Source organism: Lepidochelys kempii, chromosome 4, assembly GCF_965140285.1.
Source record: "Lepidochelys kempii isolate rLepKem1 chromosome 4, rLepKem1.hap1, whole genome shotgun sequence".
NCBI classification, from domain to species: Eukaryota; Metazoa; Chordata; order Testudines; family Cheloniidae; genus Lepidochelys; species Lepidochelys kempii.
The window spans coordinates 106367490-106390563 of NC_136383.1; the positions used below are offsets into that span (position 1 = coordinate 106367490).

At 39.4% G+C, this 23074-nt stretch overlaps 1 protein-coding gene across 5 annotated transcripts in view; it reads left to right on the forward strand.

The window, feature by feature from the left end:
• The window catches only part of SEPSECS (Sep (O-phosphoserine) tRNA:Sec (selenocysteine) tRNA synthase), a 63316-nt gene that overhangs the window by 11464 nt on the left and 28778 nt on the right, over positions 1–23074 (forward strand). For all 5 annotated transcript variants that reach the window (XR_012158702.2, XR_012158701.2, XM_073342383.2 and 2 more), the window contains 4 exons: positions 691–844; positions 5315–5417; positions 10209–10338; positions 10806–10897. Coding sequence is in view for 3 of the 5 variants with exons in the window: in XM_073342383.2 (XP_073198484.1) it covers positions 691–844; positions 5315–5417; positions 10209–10338; positions 10806–10897 (479 nt within the window). In the remaining 2 variants the exon portion in view is untranslated. The remainder of the gene's footprint in view (positions 1–690; positions 845–5314; positions 5418–10208; positions 10339–10805; positions 10898–23074) is intronic.

Here is a 23074-nt window from a genome sequence, read left to right on the forward strand (position 1 = left end):
AGTCTTAACACTTTTTAATGTGATTCTTTTCTTTAGTGTTTGCTTAACTCAAACATGATTAGCAAATTTGGCTCAGATTTTCCAAAAACAAAAATTTCACTTACAGAATGAGACCAAATGTGGACATTTCAAAACTCGAATGAATATTTGAGAGTTGAGAATGAGTAAAAACAGGATTTTGATGAAAGTTGAGTTGCAGCCTTAACTATAGCATTTGCTACAAACTGATTTTATTTTTAGAAGCTGTTTGATTAGTATTTTTAGCATTTTTTTCCCCAGCAGTACTGTTTTAATGTACCTTGGAATCTTGAAAGGGAAATCCTTTTGACTGATTTCACCTGCCTCCCTCATATTGAATATTTAAAAACAGAATTGGGAGTGAAGGGGTTAATCTGCTTCAGTAAGGGAGATTTCCTTGAACCTGTTGCTGCTATATGATTCAGCTTGCAAAGAGCACTAGCTTTTACCTAACGCCCAAGCTCTCCAGTGGGCACCAGTGAAGTTGTCATTTATGTACTTTTATGTTCTAAATGATTCTGAATCTCTGAAGTAGTCTCTTACCAGAATAAGTGAGTAGAAATAAAAAAATCTGAAATTAAATCAGAGCCAATAAGCATGCATCTAGCCTGAAGATATAGACCTGTAAAATTACTGCTTAATACACACTCTTATTTTTATTGGCTGGGTTAGGTTTTGAGCCAGTGGTGATAGAGAATGTATTAGAAGGTGATGAGCTGCGCACGGACGTAAAGGCGGTAGAGGCTAAAATCCAGGATCTTGGGGCTGAAAATGTTCTCTGTGTTCATTCTACTACATCTTGCTTTGCTCCAAGGGTACCTGACAGGTAAATAATCCTCATATAATGCTTGGTAACTATTACCAAAGTTTTAAATAACCTTCACATTTATGCTCATCTTTCTAAAATTGCTTAATTACTACTACCAATAGTTAATGAAGCAAAATAGATACCACAGTGAAAGTTTATTTCCAGTTTCCTCCTGGAATTCAGGGAGCAGGAGGATGGAAATAATGCGCCTTCTGCAAAAAAGCATACCAGAAGAAGCAGAAAAGGACGGACAAGAAACAGGGCAGATCTTTCTTTTCATACCTGGCTGAGGATAATAATCTCATTGCTTTTGGTGATATAAATGTGATTGTAGCCAGCAGTTTTTCATGTGATTCCACAGAAGTGGGTAAAAATGGTCTTCTGTGGAATCATACAACAGAAGCTTCCCTGGTAAGTCAGAGGTCACATTTTTCTTGGTTACAGTTCCCTATGCTGCTGTCTTCTTTAGTTCACTGATCACAGATGAATTTTTGGCACCTTAGAGACTAACCAATTTATTTGAGCATGAGCTTTCGTGAGCTACAGCTCACTTCATTGGCTCACGAAAGCTCATGCTCAAATAAATTGGTTAGTCTCTAAGGTGCCACAAGTACTCCTTTTCTTTTTGCGAATACAGACTAACACGGCTGTTACTCTGAAAGATGAATTTTTCTCATTTGACACTTTTGATAGCCCAAGGTGGGATGTCTGTCCACTGTGCAAATACCAGTGTAAATATACTAGTATAGCTGCAGCATTGCAAACCTGAAATGTAGATGTACTGGATGGATATTTAAAAAAAAAAAATTTGCTCTGGTTTCTTGGTTTGAGCACTTACTAGCTGATCATGTGATGCTGGCACTCTGTTTCCAGCTGTTAAATCACATTAAAATAAGCTTAACATACATTACATTCTTTCCTAATATTACATTTCCATGCAAGCTATTGCTGTAATTGCCACAGGGATGTTATTCAATCATTACTGACAAGGGAGATGAACCACACAGTCAAGAATGGGAGATAATATGGTCTTGAAACACTATATTAAGATGTGGTCCGCACTATGAAATCTTTGAAAACTCTTGTTCTGGAAACGAGAAATTGGATTCTTATGGCTAAATGCACTCAGTATGTTGGGACAAATTTTCAAAATGAGACCAGTGATAGTTGCTTGGAAAACCTGCTTTTGTGAACGTAAATACTGTCTGCATATGCAATTAGATAATAATAAACCCAAATACTGGGTTTTGCCAGTGTACAGTTGTATATCTGTGGGCTCATTTGTGTTCACAGTACAATTTGTTTAAAGTATAGGTTTTAATAATATTGTTGAGGTTTTGAAAATATAGTACCTTAACTTCAGCATAAGAATTGCTTAAATTAGGTATAATTCCAAAACAAAATGATCTTACTGCTGTTATTTTCTTTCTGCATCATATGTATCTATTTGCTTTAATTGCTTTGATACCTAGAAATTCATAACTGAATGTCTGTGAAGTTAGAAATGAAACACTATCATCTTACAGTTGAAAAATGGCTAGTGAAAAATATCTTTCACTGTTATCCTACATTAGTCAAAAGTGTCCCACATTTTATTGATTTAAAAATAAACCCAAACACTTATACATGTTGGAAGGAAAGTGGGATGAATAATTCTGTCAGAATACAATGAACATTACCTGAAGATGAGTTGGAAAATGTATTGGCCAGCTTGAATCAAAACCACCAAATCAACTAGTCTGTTTTTGAACTAGCGTAAATTTCTTTCACTCCTCTGCCTCCTCTCCTTTTTTGAGAAGGTAGTGTTCTGTCCCCTGTGACTCTGAAATAAAATATAAGTTGGGGCTGCTTTATAGCACACTACAGATAGAGGGTTTTGAGCTTTTTATTAAAAGGATACTTCCAACCATCAAAGACCACAAGACGCATATTCATAAAAGGAAGGTGAATCCCATACAAGATCCCTGCAGGATACCTTTTTATATGCATGTTTTTAAATATCTGACATTTTTGTTTTAATGCTCTGTCATAGAAGTATGCTGAAATGTAAATTTTAAGCAAATGTCATGCTACATGAAATTTAACATTTTTATTTTTTTAAAAGGTCTTTTTAAGCCTAAATTCATTGTGTGCCCCTTTCTAAGTATTACCACTCTTTATTGGAAAGAACAGAGCCGTAACAAGGGATTTTAGTGCCCGGGGCAAGTATATTTGTGCCCCGTAGAGGTGATGGGTGGAGGAGGCTTGCAGGGTAACATGCCACCCCCCCCACCCACTATTTTTGCCTTCTATTGAGTCGTGCCCCACAGTTTGAAAATAGTTACCTCTTGCCAGAAGCCAGTAGATTGGAAGCTAGTGGGAGCTGCGTGGGCCCCTGGTTCTTTGCACTGTGGATTTTGCATGTGTGCAAAATCCAATTGAAAAATTTTAACTTTTCAAAGAGAATATTTTCAAAAATAAATATAAGAAATGTACACAAGTGGGGGGGGGAAATCAAGGGATTTTAGAGAGATGCCAGAATTGGAACCCTTTTCCAATGTACTAAAAGCAAAGATCTTATAAAATACAAGAGGCCCGGAAAGTTCAGTGAGCTCTGCCCGGTGAACTCCTGCATCTATGCAGAGCTTTATAGACTTTAGTGGGGTCCAGAGGTCCACCCACATGGAGCTCATTGCAGCTCTGAGCCTGTATGGTAAGTGAAAGTTTATCTGGATTGTGAGAAATCAATTCCAGCAAGGTGCTGATCCATGGATCTTTGCAGTCAGCAATTATAGGGCTACCTATATATTAAGCCTAAGGAAAAATCTCTTTTGTTAGTAAGTTATCTGAGTTATATGAAAGCAAAGATATTGGCCCAAATCTTGAAATGAGTGTTGCTTGAAAAAGAAGAGTACAGGATTCAACTTAGTGTAGAGGAAAGATTTATTGGTAACTAGTAAAATAAAATGAAGATGGTAGAGAAGACCCAAACACAGAGAAATACCAACCATCCAGATATGGTACTAACTAGGACCAAGTTCATGTGCCTTTAAACTTAGCTGGGATCAAGCATATTCAGACTAGTATAGCTGTCCTCTTTTGGGGCCCGTATTTGGGAAAGCGCTTAAGTCAATGGTCTTAAGAACATGCTTGCCTATATTAAGGGCCTTAAGCATCACCCTCTGACCCTGCAACTGCAACATACTTTGGTTACTATATTGTGGTTATCTGAAGATACAATAATTTATGTGCAACATCATTTGACTTTCTATGCTATTTGCTTTAAAATTGTACAAATCTCTCAGCAGGTTCCAGAACACACATTCTTAATTTAGATTTATGTGCAGACAAAGTCTAAAACAAAATAATTTGGTGTGGCAAAGGTGTCAGATTGGAGTAATGGGAGCCCAAAGTCTACTTCCCACAGAGTACATATAGTATGAGCAGCAGGAGTGCATGATTCTCGTCCTAGATCTGTCAGTATTTCTCTCCTCTTCTGGAGGAACCACTTGTATTGTCAAGAGGACAGAGTTACTTCCATTCCAAGTTACTCCTTGGTCTCTGCTTAGCATGCAGATGAGCACCAATGGATGTCAAAGGTGCTGGTGGTTTTTGAAATATGATTACTAAGGTTTGTACTGAGACTACCAACCCATTAAACATAGGCCACTCAATAGCTATCAGAGGGTAACAACTTTAGTCACTACCCAGCTGGGTTAGATTGAACTGGGAACCTAAAGGTGAAACGTTCCCTATCCTGTGCTACTTCCAATCTCTTTAGACATTTCATTCCCCACACAAATTTTGAAACTTCAGTCAAACCCTTTGTGGGGCTTAGTGCTATAAATTGAAAAAAATACAGTAAGCTGAAACATGCTTTAAAAAACCATATTTGCAACTCCAATTATAGTTTTTTGCGGGGGTGCTTTTTACTAAAAAGTTCTTTGGAATCAAGGTTAAGCATGAAAAATTTGAGCCCAACCCAAAAGGTTAGAGAGTGGGTATAGGTAACTAGGAATGTTGGTTTAACAAAAAAACCTTTCCATTTAACTATCAGGTCACAATGGTAATACTAAAGTATGTCTACTCTCAGCTGAGAGCATGCCTCCCAGCCTCGGTGGACAGAGACTCGCTAGTTCTTCTTGAGCTTGTATGCTAAAAATAGCAGTGTGGACTTTGTAGTGCAGGTTAACTACCTGAGTTAGGACTGAGGAAGTCAGGTGGGCCTGTACTCGAGCAGCTAGTCTGTGCCACTGCCCATGCTCGGAGGTCTGTACTGGTATTTTTAGTACACTAGCTCAAGGAGAACTAGCATGTATCTGTCTACCCAGCTGGAGGCATACTCCCAGTTGCAGTGTACCCTAATATAATTGTGGAGAAGTTTCCTTTTCCGTCACTTGCCCCCATTTTGATCTTCTTGTATTAATTAGTCCTTAAATGGCCTGACTCATACCATAACTTCGTGTTCGGTTATAAGTGTTTTCCTAATTTGCACTTTTATGTTTGTAGACTGGAAGAACTGGCTGTGATTTGTTCTAATTATGACATTCCTCATATTGTCAACAATGCATATGGAGTTCAGTCTTCAAAATGTATGCATCTCATCCAGGAGGTATGAGGCTTGTATTTCAAATGAGACTTTTTAAAATGATATATTTATATTAACCTTTGATATGCAGTTATCTAGAACTACAAAATGCACAACATGGGCACATTCTGTCAAATGTTTTTGCAGACTTGAATCTAATCCCAGGCAGTTTTGCATGTCTGAGCAGATTCAAAGGACAGAGTAGTTTTTCAGAGCTGCTTCCCCCTGCTGACAAAGTCAAGTGGGACAGATTGAGCAGAATTGGTTTCCAGCAACCTTCCTACATTTCAGACTAAAAAGGGTTTTCTTGAAGGGTTATTTGGACTCCCCACAACTTCTCATAGTTAGGGGCTTGAAGTAATATTCATTAGCTTCTGATTATTATTCACACTACAAAATCAGAAACATACAAAGTAAAATTGAAAGAACAGGAAGAAAAATAATTTCCCACAAAACTTGGGATTTTTAATTGTCAAAAATATGGAAGAGACTTCAGGGTATTGGTGATGCTAAATCAATAAAGTATATATAAATAATTTGTCAAAGGTAATGCACCATGTGAATTTGAGGCTGAGGAAAGGCAAGGTAGTAGAGGAAAGAGTAAGGAAAAGAAAGGGGTTGGGGGGGAGGAGAGTTCCAAACTGTTGTTTCTCAAAATGCCAAGCAGTATGTGGCCCTTCCAGCTGCTTCTGATTCTTTTTCTAATGTAAAAATTAGGATGGAAGCTTTTCAGTATTCCAGATGTCATTATTATAGAAGAAAGTGAGTTAAAATTGGCAGATGGTCAAGCAAACTGCTGCTGAAAGTGGGGGACGGAACCACAAAAGGATAATCCTTTTTTAAAGTGAGAGAGAGACTTGGAAGAAATAAATATATGCTCACCTTTTCTCTACTGTCTGGAACATAACATTTTCCCCTATCTTTGCTTCATTTTATTAAGAAATACTTTTCATAGTGGAAGGATGTTTTATGTCTTCTTAAAACTGCTTCCTAAACTTATTAGAACAATTATATTTAAAATCGTGGACTGTAATTGAATAGGAATTAAGACCTCTTCAGGATGTGAATTATTAGGTACCTTATTCCTGATGCACTTCTGAGGTGGCTGAAGGAATATGACAGAAGTGCCACAACATCTTACCAATGTCCACCTCATCCTTGCTCATTGCTACAAACTGTTCCAGGGAGAGAAACAACTGACTGATACTGGATAAGCTACTTTGTTTGTTTCAGAGTAGCAGCCATGTTAGTCTATATTCGCAAAAAGAAAAGGAGTACTTGTGGAACCTTAGAGACTGTTAGTTTCTAAGGTGCCACAAGTACTCCTTTTCTTTCTACTTTGTTATAATGCTACTTTTTAAAAAAAATGCCTGTTTTGGGAGAATTGTTTGTTAAATGGACATTTCCTAATATGCAGCATCAGCAATAAAGCTGTTAAAACCCTTTTATCAGTAGTTGCAATCTACATGTGTTTTTTTTTTTTGGTCAACAGCACCTTCAGAAGTGTAGATTGAACAGACTGAGGTCTTTAGGTATTTTGATAACAGTCCTTTTACTAGAAGTTCATGGAAATTCCTTGTTTGAAAGGGACACTGTCAACTTAAATCTTTCTGAGAAATGTTTTACTGACTGTTACAAACGTCTAATCTGGCTATAACTGAAAGATTAGAGGAAAAGACATCTTTCAGCATGTTTAACATCTGACAGCACTTTTTGTATCATTTCTAATATTTCCCTTTTGTGTTGGTTCTCACACATCAGCAGGATAGAGGAAAACATTTTACAATCCCTATTTTTTCCAAAAAAAAACCACAGGCACAGATAAGGGATATTACTTTGGGTCTAATGCCTGAAACTACTATTTTTAAAAAAAAAACCCTAGATTTCAGGTTGATGATGACCCTTTAATAAAATTATATTGTTTAATCTTCACAAGCATTAATTTTTTAAATAAAAACATTTGAAGTGAGATTATGGCTGCTATGTGCTCTTGAGTGGTTGAAGGCCCTTGGCAAAACATATTTGAGACATGAGGATGGAAAAAAATTTCTGATGTTTTATAGTTTACTTGATATTTATTGTACCTACATTATAGTGGTTTTGTGACATGTAATTGTTTGTGAAGCATTTTGATTTTCACATGGATGGGCTGTGTAATTGCTGAGTATTATCCTACAGCTAATGAGGGTTTCTTATCAGAGAAACTATATTATTATAGGCTAAACTTATGATCAGAATGTTAAGAAACTTAATTTCCTGTGTCAACTCAAATGGAAAAAATCATTTGTAATGATAATCTTGTCAAGAAACACTGAAAAGCACAATTATGTGCATTAGTGTATTGGGCTGTGCATTTCTTTCTGGCTTGTAGCTAGATATTTCTTATGATATAATCTTAAACATTTAACTGAAGTCATTATTTCAGAGTTTGTTAACAAAAGAAATCTCTTTTCTTCAATAGAAATTATACAATCTAGGAGGAAATTAATTTTAAGGTATATTTAGGAGCCAATGCGTTCCATGATAACAGTGGCAGAATTTGTCAATGGTAAGGGATGTCTTGGAGAATCATGGGCCCTGGGAAAAGTTCAAGGGTCCCAAACCACTATCATCCTCAAGATATTGGGAAGTTGGGGCATTCCACCCCTCCAATGTAATGATAGATATCGATGGAAGGGGAAGCTACATGAAGTTCCCAGGGCACCTGCTTATCCATGTTGTCACAAGGCAAGTGCGCCTCATGGCCTCTTGGGGTGGGGTAATTATTTCCCCACAGTCACATCCTTCCGATCACCCCTTGTCTTGGGGTAGTGTGGCCTAGTGGTAAAAGTCAGTGTGGCTACTCTCTCAAGGTTGTGTGGCCCAATGGCCAGAGTCAGGGTGTGGGACCTAATGGTCCAAGTGAATATGGCTTCCCGGTTCAGCCAGGGTGTATAGCCTAGCAGCCACAGTCAGTAAAGCCACCCTCTTTCAGGGCCGCATGGCCTAGCGGCCACAGTCAAAAAAGTGGGCCACCACCCCAGGGTGGCTGACAGCCAGGTAGGGGGATCTGGGCCCTCCCTGCTCCACCATGTCCAAGCTCAGGGCCATGTGAGTGGCAAGTATGCCCACCACTGAGTCAGCAGGGAATCCGTTCAAAACATGCTGACCTCACTCAGCACCACAACTTCTCTCCCTGAGCTACTTCCTACCTGGTTCCTGATGCCAGGGATTCTGGGCTCCCCAGTCAGTGAAGCTCCCAACATCGCCGCCACTCCTTGGCCATCCTTCAGAGTCTCAGCATCCCTGGCTTCTGCCATCTGGGGCTTCTGCAGTTCATAGGCTGGAGTTGCAGCATGCATTTTCTCTCTTCAACAGTCAGCCCTGAATGGGCTGAGCTGCTCCCTTTTATACCTAGTCTCCAGCTGGAGCATGCCCAGCAGGGCCGCAGGGGTGTGGCCTCTTCAGCCCGGAGAGTAGAGTAAATTCTCACAGTACCAGTGCAGAGCAAGTGTACCCCGTCACACTTGTACACACTCATTACTAATAGACTAATGGATTGTTCATAGGTACCATGATGAATGCCAGAAAATAAATGCTAGAAGGATGGATCCAACAAACCAAAATGGAATGGGAGGATGAGAAGGAAAAAAACTAGATTTTTTTTTTTTTTTGAAGCCGGGGAGTGATCCTGTTCCCAGTACCCTGTCAACTGCCCCACTTTTCCCTTTCCCCCAACTAAATGCAGGTGTTAAACCTCTGGCATTCATCTCCGCACCAAAACACTGCCAACTCATTGGCTCCCTCCCACTCACCACCCAAACAGCTGTTTAAAAAACAGAAGTGACAATACATGTTCTATGTTTTGTTATTGTCACAGATACTAGTAACATTCATGTAGCTTGATTTAATATATAAATAAATTGTGTGCTTGAGTATATTATACTGATTTCATGCTGCTACAGACGTCTCAGCTAACTGGAGAATTCATAAATTTGTGGCTTTTAAAAGGCCAGAAAGGACCATTGTGATTTTTTTCTAGTCTAACCTCCTGCATAACACAGACCATAAGACTTCTCTGAATTCACAGGATTTGTGCTTCAGAAAACGGAGCCTTGATGCAGTATTTACATCCTGTGTCTTGGAGAATACTTAGCCCCCTGGTTATAATGACAGTTTGTTTTATTGAGGGGAACTTGACTCCATTTGCAGTAGTGGAGTTACTTGCATTTTCATATTATAGGCAATCTTACATGATACAACTAACTGAAATCTTGGTAAGGACAGTGATTGAGTGTTCTCCCACAATCATCCACTGGTTTTAATGGGAATTATATATCTGCACTGAGAAAAGACTCTGTTTTCTCAATTAAACATAGCTACACCGTGGCCATTTTTATATATAAATATAATCCCTGATTGAGACTCAATTTGGTAAACTTTTGAAATGTTGTGGGTTACTGACTTTTATAGGAGTTATACAGTTAAAAATCCATGCAGTACTTTGAAAATGTACCGCATTGTGTAAGACTTCAACTTAGTTCAGTGTTTCAATTCCTTGCAAAATAGGGATTAATAGTAGAATTACAGATAGATGAACCTGTGGTGATATGTAGCAATGCAACCATGTTCTTAGTAAACACTACTGAGAAAAGGAACTTAACCATTTTAATTTTGTTTTAGCTCTAATGTATTTTCTATGAGAGTTTTATTAATGTAACTTGCTGTCCATTGCTTTTACACATAATACAATTGGATGCTGTCAAACACTTGTTCCTAATGTGTACATGTGTGTGGGGTGGTTGTGTTGTTTTTGTTTTGTTTTTTTGTTTTTAGGGTGCTCGAGTAGGTAGAATAGATGCTTTCATCCAGAGTTTGGACAAAAATTTTATGGTTCCAGTAGGTGGTGCTGTCATTGCTGGCTTCAATGATTCCTTCATCCAGGATATCAGCAAGATGTACCCAGGTAAATAATTGACAGATTGATTCATCTTTGTGAAATAACTGCAGAGAACATGAATATCTGCTTGTGTGTGTGTGTGTGTATGTATGTATGTGTGTGTGTGTGTATATATATATATATATACACACATTCATCTTTGTGAAATAACTGCAGAGAACTTGAATATCTGCTTCATATAGAAGCAGATATTCAAGTTCTCTGCAGTTATTTCACAAAGATGAGTGCGTGTAATCTGTCAAAATATATATATATTAATAGACATATATTTTGACAGATTACACACATTCATCTTTGTGAAATAACTGCAGAGAACTTGAATATATGCTTCTATATGAAGCAGATATTCAAGTTCTCTGCAGTTATTTCACAAAGATGAATGTGTGATATATATCATTTTATGTGTGTGTATATATATATATACACACATAAAATGAGAGAGAATTAAAATAATCTGTATATCATTGCTTCAGGAAGAGCATCAGCATCTCCTTCCTTAGATGTCCTCATTACACTACTGTCCCTGGGTGAAAGTGGCTACAGACAGCTACTAAAAGAGAGAAAGGTAAGCTTTCTGGCAAACAGCATTTCTTTTTCTTTGTAAATACAGTGCAGTCACAGTACAGCCCAGGAGCATTCATATATGAGTATATGCAGTTTGCCTGTTTATCACTGGATCCCAAACTAGAAAATTAATCTAAAATCCTTTACTGTATTTCAGGAGCCACATGCCTCATTGTTTAAAAATATATGTGACTTCCAAAATAAACCTTTTACTTTTGAAAGCAACAGCAGTGCAAATTCCAGACGGTTTCTGACTTTGAAAACAAAATTGCTTGAAACATGGATCATTTTTTTAAATGTTCATGTATTTGGCCTGAACATTTCACTTCAAAAGCACGCAGTTCACAGGAAGAATACTAATTGAAACTTGAAAACAGTTTGTAGTAGAGTTAATGGGAGTGGTTATGCTTTAGTTGGACCATCTAATTTCAGAAGCGCTATCAATCTAGGCAAATACTTCCTTTGTGGCTGGGTCAGGCATTTTGCAGCCTGTCAGTTATACATGACCTAAAAGAAAGTTGTGAGGATTTGATTTTATGTAAATGTCTGCATCTTCTATTACTTTATTTTGTATTGGGCTTAGACATGGTGTCTCTTGTCTATTTGTGCATATCACATGCGTGAAATAAAACAGTCTGAACTTCATAGTCTCTCTTGTTCAAATACAATTCCATCTAATACCTTTAATCATTAGATTCACAAATAAGGTGGTATACAGTAGTTAGCTATATTTTGACTAATGAACAAAAAAGCTGAGATTTGCATCAGTAAATGTTTCCTTTTTCTTCCACCCATTCCCTTAAATAATTGTAAACAAATTAATTATGCCTTTCCGTAAAATTAATTTTGATTGTGCGCTTTATAACGATGGTGAATATGTAATGTGGAGCTGTAGGAATTGTCCATGTCACAAATATGGTAATTCTTTAACAAATAAAATGTCTTAATGAATAGCTGTATATTTCAAAAGTAATGACATTATTTTCCTGGAACTAGGATTCTAAAGTGAATAAAACATCAGATATTTACAACTTCAATAGGCAGGTCTTTTTATTCAAAATGTGGCTCTACGCTGTAAACATACTTTATGTATGGTGTAAATATTTCCTTTATTGGATTTGTGGTAGGAATGAGAACCCTTTTTGTTTAAATGTTCTTGCTCCTGAACTGTATAACTCTAATAGTGATGTTTATTGTCTGTGCTCTGTGGAGGCAGAGCTATTATGCTCTCAGCAGGAGCTATTTATAGCTTGACATTGAATACTTCTTTCTATATTGGTGCAGCCTACACCTACTCAAAAAAGAAGTGAAGCTATAAAAAACTCCATGTATTTTTTCTTTCTTTTCTTACCTTATCCTTATTCACATCAAATGTTACTTCAGGTTATTTGAGCTCAACTCAAAACAAAAAGCCCAGATTTTTAAATAAAGAAGGATAATCTCTTGCAACAGAGGGAAGCAAGAACCAGACTACTCTGTTTCTGCCCTTCACTGGGGAGAACTGTGTCAAGGTGTAAAATGTTATCTGGTGGCAGAGAGAGGAGTGTGCATGCAATAGGCGGGCCCAGAGGTTCAGGGCCTACGGCAATATGGAGGGAGTGGTTGTGTGACCAAGGGCAGAGCAGTGAGGGGATCTAGCTGATTCGCAGGGCTCGGGCTAAGGGGCTGTTAAATTGCCGTGTAGATGTTCAATCAGTCTGGCACCCGGGTTCTAGGACTCTGTGAGGTGGGAGGGTCCCAGAGCTCAGGCTGCAGCCCGAACCCAAACGTCTACACCACAATTAAACAGCCCCTTAGCCTGAGTCAGCTGGCACAGGCCAGCTGCAGTTGTCTAATTCCAGTATAAACATACCCCAAGTGTGCACGTATTTAGAGTGCAAATGGCTGGGGCTGGCAACAGGTGAACCTACATGAGAGACTGATGTGTCTTTAAGGGACAAATGCAGTGGGTATGTCTGGGAAGGAAGAACTGATCACAAACACCTTCACCGCTGTTTTGCTGTCTCCGGGGGTTGTGGGGGGGGAATGAAAGCAGTTTTTTTCTTTCTCCCCTCTTCTAGCCCTGTCACCTCCATCATCACACTTAACACCTAGTGACAGTATTGCCTCATGCATTTTATATTAATTGACACAGGGACTGTCTCTTGCTATGTGTTTACAGACTGCCTAGCACAATGAGTTCCCAGTCTTAGCTGGGGACTCTAGGCACTACTGGAATGCAAAGAACAATAATAGGCACATAGTCAAATATGACAAGTACATGAATGTTTTCTCTCATTTTGAATTCTAGTATTATGTAAAGGTTAGATTTCTAAGAGGTGATCTTTTGGTGCTCTTACATAATATGCTTGTTGTGCATCAAATTCTATATTTCAGGTTTTAACATGAAACCTATATGTTATATACTTATTTCTTTGGCTGAACCAGACAATATGTACCAAACATAGTAGTAATACAATTCCTGACACCCAATGCAAAATATTACTCATGCTGAGGAGCAAATGTTAATAAACTCAGAATAAACATGACAACCAAGGAACCTAAATTACAGTATCAGATTTAACATTGGTTACCTATACTGTGGAGAACATCTTACTGCTCTGTCTAACTATTTGATATGTTGGTGATATCAGGAAGGCAACTACAGAGTGTTGTGCTCAACTATTTAGCATTTTCCTTAGTTTTCTCAATAACCTAATGGTCAGGATGTATTGGCTACCGGTGAGACACAGCCAGCATATGTTATTTCCTGCTTTTGAAATGCAATGCAGATTTTGTTTTGGTGACTAGGTGTTTCTAACTTTAGTTATTTACAGAGCCACTCATATTCCATAATGACACATGAGTATGAAGTATTTAAAACTACATGAAAGAGAAAGGTACAATGGAGAGGAACATTTTGATTTGTAGCTGTTTTACATATGTGTTACCAAGAAAATGTAGACTGTGTTGATAAATATGAATGTACTATATTTTGTCTCTACAATTCAAAATCAAGTTATATTGCTGCTCTGCTTACAACTGAACTTAGGAATAGTGAGAGAAAATACTCACAATGCATATTAAGACTGTTAAGTTTTCAAAATGTTAGTACTCCAATACTTTCACTTATTCAGATGAGAGACATTTGTTGCTGTCTCAGAATTCGTGAAGTGTTAGATTCCCATGTTATAGTTTGTGAGATTTTTTGAGTTATTGCAGGATTTTCTCTTTATATGGAACTTTCAGATGCTTTGTAGAACCTGGATTCAGACCCACAATTTCCATGACTTTCTCACTTAGCTGACGTTAATGCATAAATTTAATATCTTAAATTATGTTTTGCAATTATGCAAGCACATGGTATGAGTAAATGGTCAAAAGCAGTATACATGTCCAGAGTCTGTATTAGAGATGCATGGATCTAAAGGTCATGCAGACACAGAACAGTGTGCATGGTAGGATTTACATAGTTGAAAACAAAAACAATTAAGTTTAGAACATGAGGATCCCGTTCAACAATGTGTCGTCATCTTACCTGAGTGGTGGAGGGTTGGGCGTTTTTGGTTTGTTTTCTTGCATTTTTAAGCAACTATTTTGGAGCATTTAACCCTCCATTTGTAATCCAGTTTCCATTTTTAAAACTGACATTAATTATATACCAGTGTTCGGAACAAATGAGATTTCAGCTTAAGCTCTGTGTCATTTCAGAAATTGGACTCTGCGTTTTAGCAAGCTGTAGTTCTCAGTGGTTGCAGAGGGGTTTTCATTTTTAATTACGCTTTTCAAATTCTTCTACTTTGTGTTTTTCTTGTGGATTCTTAAGACTATAGAATGTCTAATCTTGTATTTGTAATCAAATACAGACTATATAATTGTTTTAAGCATTTAAGTTCTTTACAGTATGTTGTCCAAAGGTGTCTTCAAACAAGTATATTGAAGGGGCTCTCTCTGGAACCATAATGTGTGTGAGTAGATTTAGTATGGGCTGGAAGACAGGAACTTCTAAGTTCTAAATTTCTGTGTCACTTACTTGTTATAAGGTCTGGGGCAAGTCATGTAGGCCTGGTCTGCACTAAGAATTTATATTGGTAGAGCTACATCCCTTAGGGGTGTGAAAAATCCATACCCTGAGAGACATACTATTCCAGACTACCCCCAGTGTAGACAGTGCTAGCACAATGGAACCTAACTGCCCCCTCTGGGGAGGTGGTTTACCTCCGTCATGTACTCTATTGGTAATATCTACACTGAAGTGCTGCTGTGGCGCAGCATCATTTTAATTTAGACATATCCCTAGAGACTGATTTCAAAGGTGCTGAGCTCCTGCATTTCCCATTTACTTACATTGGAGCTGTGGGTGCTTAGCCACTCTGAAAATCAGATACAATAACCTCTCTGTTCTAGCTTTTTTATGTGAAAAATAGGAATTGACAGGGGTTTTGAGATTAATGGGTTTGTAAACTGCTTTGAAGATGCCAGGTGCTAAGGATTAATTCTGAACCTAAAATAGTTCAAATGTCACAAAAAAACCAAACCCACATACCTTAGCTTAATTTCTTAGGGTGAGATTCTCATACTATCCCATCCTCATTAAGCCAGGTAAAAGGGACAGGGCTCTGAAATCTCTATATCTGGCCAGGGAGGCGCTGCAGAAGATAGCTGTAAGGCTATCCTCTGAGGAGCACTTTGCAAATCCTGAAATAGGAGTGGGATGGAGCTCTGGTCAGGAGAGGTGTATTGGGGGAAGGGTCACAGCATGCATATAACTATGGAAATTCTGGGCAGTGCTGCAGCTCACAGGGCAGACCCAGGAGGCTGCCATAACTGAGGGTGTGTCTAGTGCTGCAGCTGTGCTGTCATAATGTAGATGCTTCCTACATCAACGGAAAGGGTTTTTCCATTGATGTAGTTAATCCATCGACCAAGCTGCATCTACAGTGTCTATATACAATAACTGGGTCGCACAGCGTGAAGCATTTTTCACTGCTTGGAGTGATATAGCTAGGTCTGTCTAATTTTTCAGTGTAGACCAGGCCTTAGTCAGGCCCAAAGGGCTTTCTGTGTTATGCCAGGGATGTCTCCATCTCTCAGAGTAACCCAGGATCAAGAAGGCGCAAAGATGGCTTAAAGCCATGATCGCTCCCACCCCTCCAGAACTGAAGATCTTGCAGAAGGAAATGATACCATAGTTGGGACCCTCCTTCCAGGTGATGATGTGATATCCTGTCGCACTGAGGATACCTCTCTGAGGGAGGGAATGCCAATTATTAGGAAGAGACAAGTATTAGTAATGGGCAATTCAATCATTAGAAATGTCTATAGCTGGGTTTGCGATGAGCGGGAGAACCGCATGGTGACTTGCCTGCCTGGTGTGAAGGTTGCGGATCTCTCAAGACCTCTAGATAGGCTCATGTGTAGCGCTGGGGAGGAGTTGGTGGTTGTGGTACATGTAGGTACCAATGACATAGGGAAGGATAGGAGAGAGGTCCTGGAGGCCAAATTTAGGCAGCTAGGTAAGAGATTAAAGTCCAGGACCTTCATGGTGGCATTCTCCGAAATGCTTCCAGTTCCACACGCAGGGCCAGTTAGAGAGGCAGAACTGCAGGGACTCAATGCGTGGATGAGACGATGGTATAGGTAGGAGGAGTTTAGATTTATTAGGAACTGGGGAAATTTTTGGAAAAGGGGGAACCTATACAGGAAGGATGGGCTCCACCTAAACCAAAATGGAATCAGATTGCTGCCACTTAAAATTAAAAAAGTTGTAGAGCATTTTTTAAACTAAGGGCTGGGGGAAAGCCGACAGGTGCGGAGGAGCACATGGTTCAGACATCCCTTAGGGGAGGATCTGTCAAATGAAAAAAAGTCCCATTCAATTACATCATGTAATGGCCAGCAGCTTAAAATGTTATGAGTTTTTAAAGTGCTTATATATCAATTCTAGAAGTCTAAATAATAAGATGGGTGGATATAGATATAATAGGCATCACAGAAACTTGGTGGAATGGGGATAATCAATGGGACACAGTAACACCACGTTTCAGAGTAACAGCCGTGTTAGTCTGTATTCGCAAAAAGAAAAGGAGTATTTGTGGCACCTTAGAGACTAACCAATTTGAGCATAAGCTTTCGTGAGCTACAGCTCACTTCATTGGATGCATACTGTGGAAACTGCAGAAGACATTATATACACAGAGACCATGAAACAATACCTCCTCCCACCCCACACTCCTGCTGGTAATAGCTTATCTAAAGTGATCACTCTCCTTACAATGTGTATGATAATCAAGTTGGGCCATTTCCTGCACAAATCCAGGTTTTCTCACCCTCCGCCCCCCCCCCCCCCCGAAACTCACTCTCCTGCTGGTAATAGCCCATCCAAAGTGACCACTCTCTTTACAATGTGTATGATAATCAAGGTGGGCCATTTCCAGCACAAATCCAGGTTTTCTCACCCCCCACTCTTTTTTCCCCCCCAAAACTTTAGATAAGCTATTACCAGCAGGAGAGTGGGGTGGGAGGAGGTATTGTTTCATGGTCTCTGTGTATATAATGTCTTCTGCAGTTTCCACAGTATGCATCCGATGAAGTGAGCTGTAGCTCACGAAAGCTTATGCTCAAATAAATTGGTTAGTCTCTAAGGTGCAACAATTACTCCTTTTCTTTTTAGTAACAATATTGGAAGGACAGAACGGATCGTGCTCGTGGGGGATTGGCACTATATGTGAAAGAAAGCGTAGAATCAAATGAAGTAAAAATCTTAAATGAACCAAACTGTACCGTAGAATCTCTGTGATAGTAATTCCATGCTTGAATAATCAGAATATAGCAGTAGGGATATATTACAGACCACCTGACCAGGATGTTGATAGTGACTGTCAGGGAGATTAGAAGGGGCTATTAAAATAAAAAACTCAGTAATAATGGGGGATTTCAACTATCCCCGTATTGGCTGGGTACATATCACCTCTGGAGGGATGCAGAGATAAAGTTGCTTGACAGCTTAAATGACTGCTTCTTGGGGCAGCTAGTCCTGGAACCCACAAGAGGAGAGGCAATTTTTGATTTAGTCCTACGTGGAGCATAGGATCAGGTCCAAGAGGTGAATATAGCTGGACTGCTTGGTAATAGTGACCATAATATAATTAAATGTAACATCCCTGGAGCGGGGAAAACACCACAGTAACCCAACACTGTAACATTTTAATTTCAGAAAGGGTAACTACACAAAAATGAGGAGTTTAGTTAAACAGAAATTAAAAGGTACAGAACCAAAAGTAAAATCCCTCAATTTAAATGTGTACCCCAAATTATAAAACATAAAAAGAGAACCAAAAAAGAGCCACTGTGGCTAAACAACCGAGTAAAAGAAGCAGTGAGAGGCAAAAAGACATCCTTTATAAAGTGGAAGTTAAATTCTAATGAGGAAAATAGAAAGGAGCACAAACTCTGGCAAATGAAGTGTAAAAATATAATTAGGAAGGCCAAAAAAGAATTTGAAGAACAGCTAGCCAAAGACTCAAAAAGTAATAGCAAAATTTTTTTAAAGTACATCAGAAGCAATATTGCTAACTGCTAAACGACCACTGGACGGTTGAGATAATAAAGGAGCACTTAAGGATGATAAGGCCACTGCAGAGAAACTAAATGAATTCTTTGAATCAGTCTTCACGGTTGAGGACGTGAGGGAGATTCCCAAACCTGAGCAATTCTTTTTAGGTGACAAATCTGAGGAACTGTCCCAGATTGAGGTCTCATTAAGAGGACTTTTTGGAACAAATTGATAAACTAAACAGTACTAAGTCACCAGAACCAGATGATATTCACCTAAGAGTTTTGAAGGAGCTCAAATGTGAAATTGCAGGACTACAAACTGTCTGTAACCTATCATTCAAATGAGCTTCTGTACCAAATGACTAGAGGATAGCTAATGTGATGCCAATTTTTAAAAAGGGCTCCAGAGCAGACCCCGGCAATTACAGGCTAGTAAGCCTGACTTCAGTAGCGGACAAACTGGTTGAAACTATAGTAAAGAACGAAATTGTCAGACACATAGATGAACATAATTTGTTTGGGAATAATCAACATTGTTTTTGTATAATGAAATCATGCCTAATCAATCTACAATTCTTTGAGGGGGTCAACAAGCATGTGGACAAGGGGGATCCAGTGGATATAGTGTATTCAGATTTTCAGAAAGCCTTTGACAAGGTCCCTCGCCAAAGGCTCTTAAGCAAAGTAAGCAGTCACGGGATAAGAGGGAAGGTTCTCTTATGGATTAGTAACTGGTTAAAAGATCAGAAACAAAGGTTAGGAATAAATGATCAGTTTTCAGAATGGAGAGAGGTAAATAGTGGTATCCCCCAGGGGTCTGTACTGGGACCAGTCCTATTTAACATATTCATAAATGGAAAAAGAGATAAATATTGAGGTGGCAAAATTTGCAGGTGATACAAAACTACTCAAGATATTTAAGTCCCAAGCAGACTGCGAAGAGCTACAAAAGGATCTCTCAAAACTGGGTGACTGGGCAACAAAATGGCAGATGAAATTCAATGTTGATAAATGCAAAGTAATGCACACTGGAAAACATAATCCCAACTATACATATAAAAGGATGGTATCTAAATTAGCTGTTACCACTCAAGAAAGAGATCTTGGAGTCATTGTGGATAGTTCTCTGAAAATATCCACTCAATATGCAGCAGCAGTCAAAAAAGTGAACAGAATGTTGCGAATCATTAAGAAAGGGATGGATAATAAGACAGAAAATATCATATTGCCTCTGTATAAATCCATGGTACACCCACGTCTTGAATACTGCATGCAGATGTGGTTGCTCCATCCCAGAAAAGATGTATTGGACTTGGAAAAAGTTCAGAAAAGGACAACAAAAATGATTAAGAGCATGGAACAGCTTCCATATGTGTTGTATGAGTGCAGGGCCTAGCATGGTGCAGCCTCTAGGTATTACCATAATCCAAGGCAAATAATATTTTTTAAACCCACCATCTCCTAAGAGATGGAAAGCCCTTTAAGTCTAGTTTAGCTTCTCAAAACTAGAAGAATTCTGCAATATAAATATGTAGTATGATTCAACTATTTGTGAGAACATATCTTCAGTAAAGATTCTGCATTAAAATGTAAAGATTCCAAAATTATTAATGTCCAATAAAATAATTTTCCTGTCCAAAAATGGGTATGTGTGTATTATGCAATATGTATATCTGCACTGAACGGTACATATTGTAGTAGATGGCTTTAATAACGGCTAAACCTAGAAACCATAAATCCCATTTCTAAAGACTTTCCCGTGATATTCATAGACTGGATTTTTGTGTTACTACCTCACATTTCATGGTCGGTCTAATATGAAACCTCAGGCTAGACTGATTTCAATGAAGCTGTGCTAATTTACAGCAGATGAAGAACTGTCCCTTTATATCCAGGTTACCAAAATTGGCTCCAGAAACAACACTGATTTTTTTTGCTCACTTCTTCAAAAGTTTCTTGATAGTTTTATGTATACTTCTGTGAAGCTTGTGATTATATCTAACCTGACCATGTCATTTGGCACTTCTGATATACGCTGCTTCTAGGATTAACTGAATTTTCAGTTTTCCGTTAGATGTGATTGTTTCAGGGGGTTAGAAATCAAGCTAGAATGCCAGAAGTGCAATATATTTTCATATAACAGCATTTACTCAATAGCTAGCTAGTTTGTGTGGTACAGTTGTTTCACATTTTCATTCACTCTTCCCCCTAGCAATTTAGCTGACATTTACTGTGTAAGTAATTCAATACACCTTTTAGTATGATAAGTCTTTTAAAAACTGAATTATAGTGCCTACCACATAAAAAATCAATTGTATTTACCTACATTTCTTTTAAGAGCTCATTGTATATATTTGCTTGGGGTGCTTATAAATTTTCCATGCAGCAGAAAATGATTTTATAATAGAGGTCAACTATAGACTTGACCCCCCAAAATATTGCCAAATCTGAAAAGTCATTAATTTATTGTACAGTGAACTGCTTAGCTAACTATTTATTTATAGAAGATCTAGATGTTGTTAAATGGAAAATAAAAATTCTAAAATGCAAAGCATGCTATTTTACAAAAACAGGAAAACATTTAAATTTGTATACAGAGGTTTTCAGTCAGTTTGATGAAAATGCAGATACCTAGGTTTCCTCTCCTACTTCTTCATTCTTCCCTGATTCATCTAGTCCCTCCACATGCAAGTAACAATTCTGGGCTAATTGAGTGGTTTAGATATCTAATCATAAATGAGGAAAATGTACTGCTATAAGTAGCTAAGTTAAGAACTCAATTATACAAATCGGAAGTTACTTTATTAAAGGGACATTGTCAAATGTACTACACTATAGGGAAGTCCTCAAATGAGACACCCTTAGAGTGTTAAATTGTTGGGGAATATCTTACTGTTCTCATCTCTAACTTTCTCTCATCACCATTCTCAATAAATGTATTCTGAGAACAGCCATTGTAAATACACTCCCTTGCAGTGTTATCCTCTGTTGCTGCAGAAGTAAATAGCCAATAGAGGGAGCACAAAATAATGAACAAATCAGATTACAAAAATGATACTGATCTAATAGATGAGCACATTAGAGATGCTTATTTACTCCTGAGGGAATTCTGCACCAAAAAATTGAAAATTATGCACAGTGTTCTAAAATTTTGCAAATTTTATTTGTCAATAAATGTGGAGGCTCCAGCATGGCAGTAGGGAGCACAGGGCACTGGCTACACAGAGGTAGGAGTCACCCTGGACCCCTCCTAGGACACAGACTCGGCAGTGGGGCTGCACCTGACCCTGACACAGTGCAAGGACCAGGCCTGCCCCAGAAACACCACAGGCCCTGCCCCTCTAATCCAGATGCACCAGGTGTGGGACAAGCAGGTTCAACCCAGCAGGATCCAAGTGTGGAGCGACGTAGTGTGGGGGAATCCAGGTGTGCGGTGAGAGGGTTCTGTGTGGGACAGTCAGTGTGTATGTGGAGGATCTGGATGCACAGGGGCTCGTTGTGGGTTCTGGGTGCAGGGCTAATGGGACTCTGCAGAGGGGTCCAGTGAAGGTGGTTGGGGCTCAGCTGGGAGTGTGTGTCTGGGTATGAAGGGATGGCACTCAGCCGAGGGTGTGGGGGAGGGGAGTGTCAGGTGTGTGGGAGAGAATGGGGCTTGGTGGGATGGGAGTGTGGAGGGCTCAGCGAGTGGGTGGTCCACGTGCGGAGGGCGGTGGGACTTATTGGGGTGGGGGTTCGAGTGCGGGGGTTCAGCAAGAGGTCGATGCAGGGGGTGAGGCTCAGTGCAGGGGTTCGGGTGCAGGGAGCTCTGTGGGGAGGTTCTGGGTGTTGGGGGATTGAGGCTCGATGTGGGGTCTGGGTATGGAGGGGTCCAGATGCATGGGTGGCGGGCAGCTCCCCCACAGTGACCCCTCCCTCTGCAGCTGAGGAGTGATGGGGCAGGAAGCGGGAGGGGGCAGAGCTTCCTGCAGCCGGGAAAGGTTTCTGGGGTCTGACTTGGCCGCAGCTGCTCCTTGCAGGGGAAGAGGAAGTCCAGTCCTCCCCCAGTCCAGCCAGGACTAGCAGCTGGGCCCGGCACAGGGTAGGAGCCACTGGCTGGGGCATCTTCATCCCCACCCCCTTCTGTGATTTACCTCTCTGTCAGCTGCTCTGGGTGCCTGAAACAATGTGCCTGCTCTGCTGGGGAAGGTGGGTGACCACACTTGCAGCTTTCCTTTGCTTCCCAATCAGGAAGTCAAAGAAATCTGTGGGAATATGAATTCTGCGCACACGCTGTGGCACAGAATTCCCCCAGGAGTATAACTTATTGTGACAAGAAAGTGAATAACAAATGAATATGGTGTTTGTCTTCCACGAGGAGCAAGAAAAATGTGCCTGGATATGGGAACAAATGTTACTTTTAAGCTTCTAAGAGGATACTGTAAATAAAGCCAACTGCAAACTGTTGTACTCAAACCATAGAAGTATTGGGTTTGGTTTCAAATTGCCGCTGTAAAGCAGTAATGATTTGCCACAAGTTTCTAGTAGTCCTCCTCACTGCCCATAGAAGCCTCTTGCAAGTTTTTTTTCTCTAACTAGACATCTCAAAAGCTTCATGCTGTTGTCAGTGAACTTAAAGGTAGTTTGATTAATTTTGTTAGGTGGC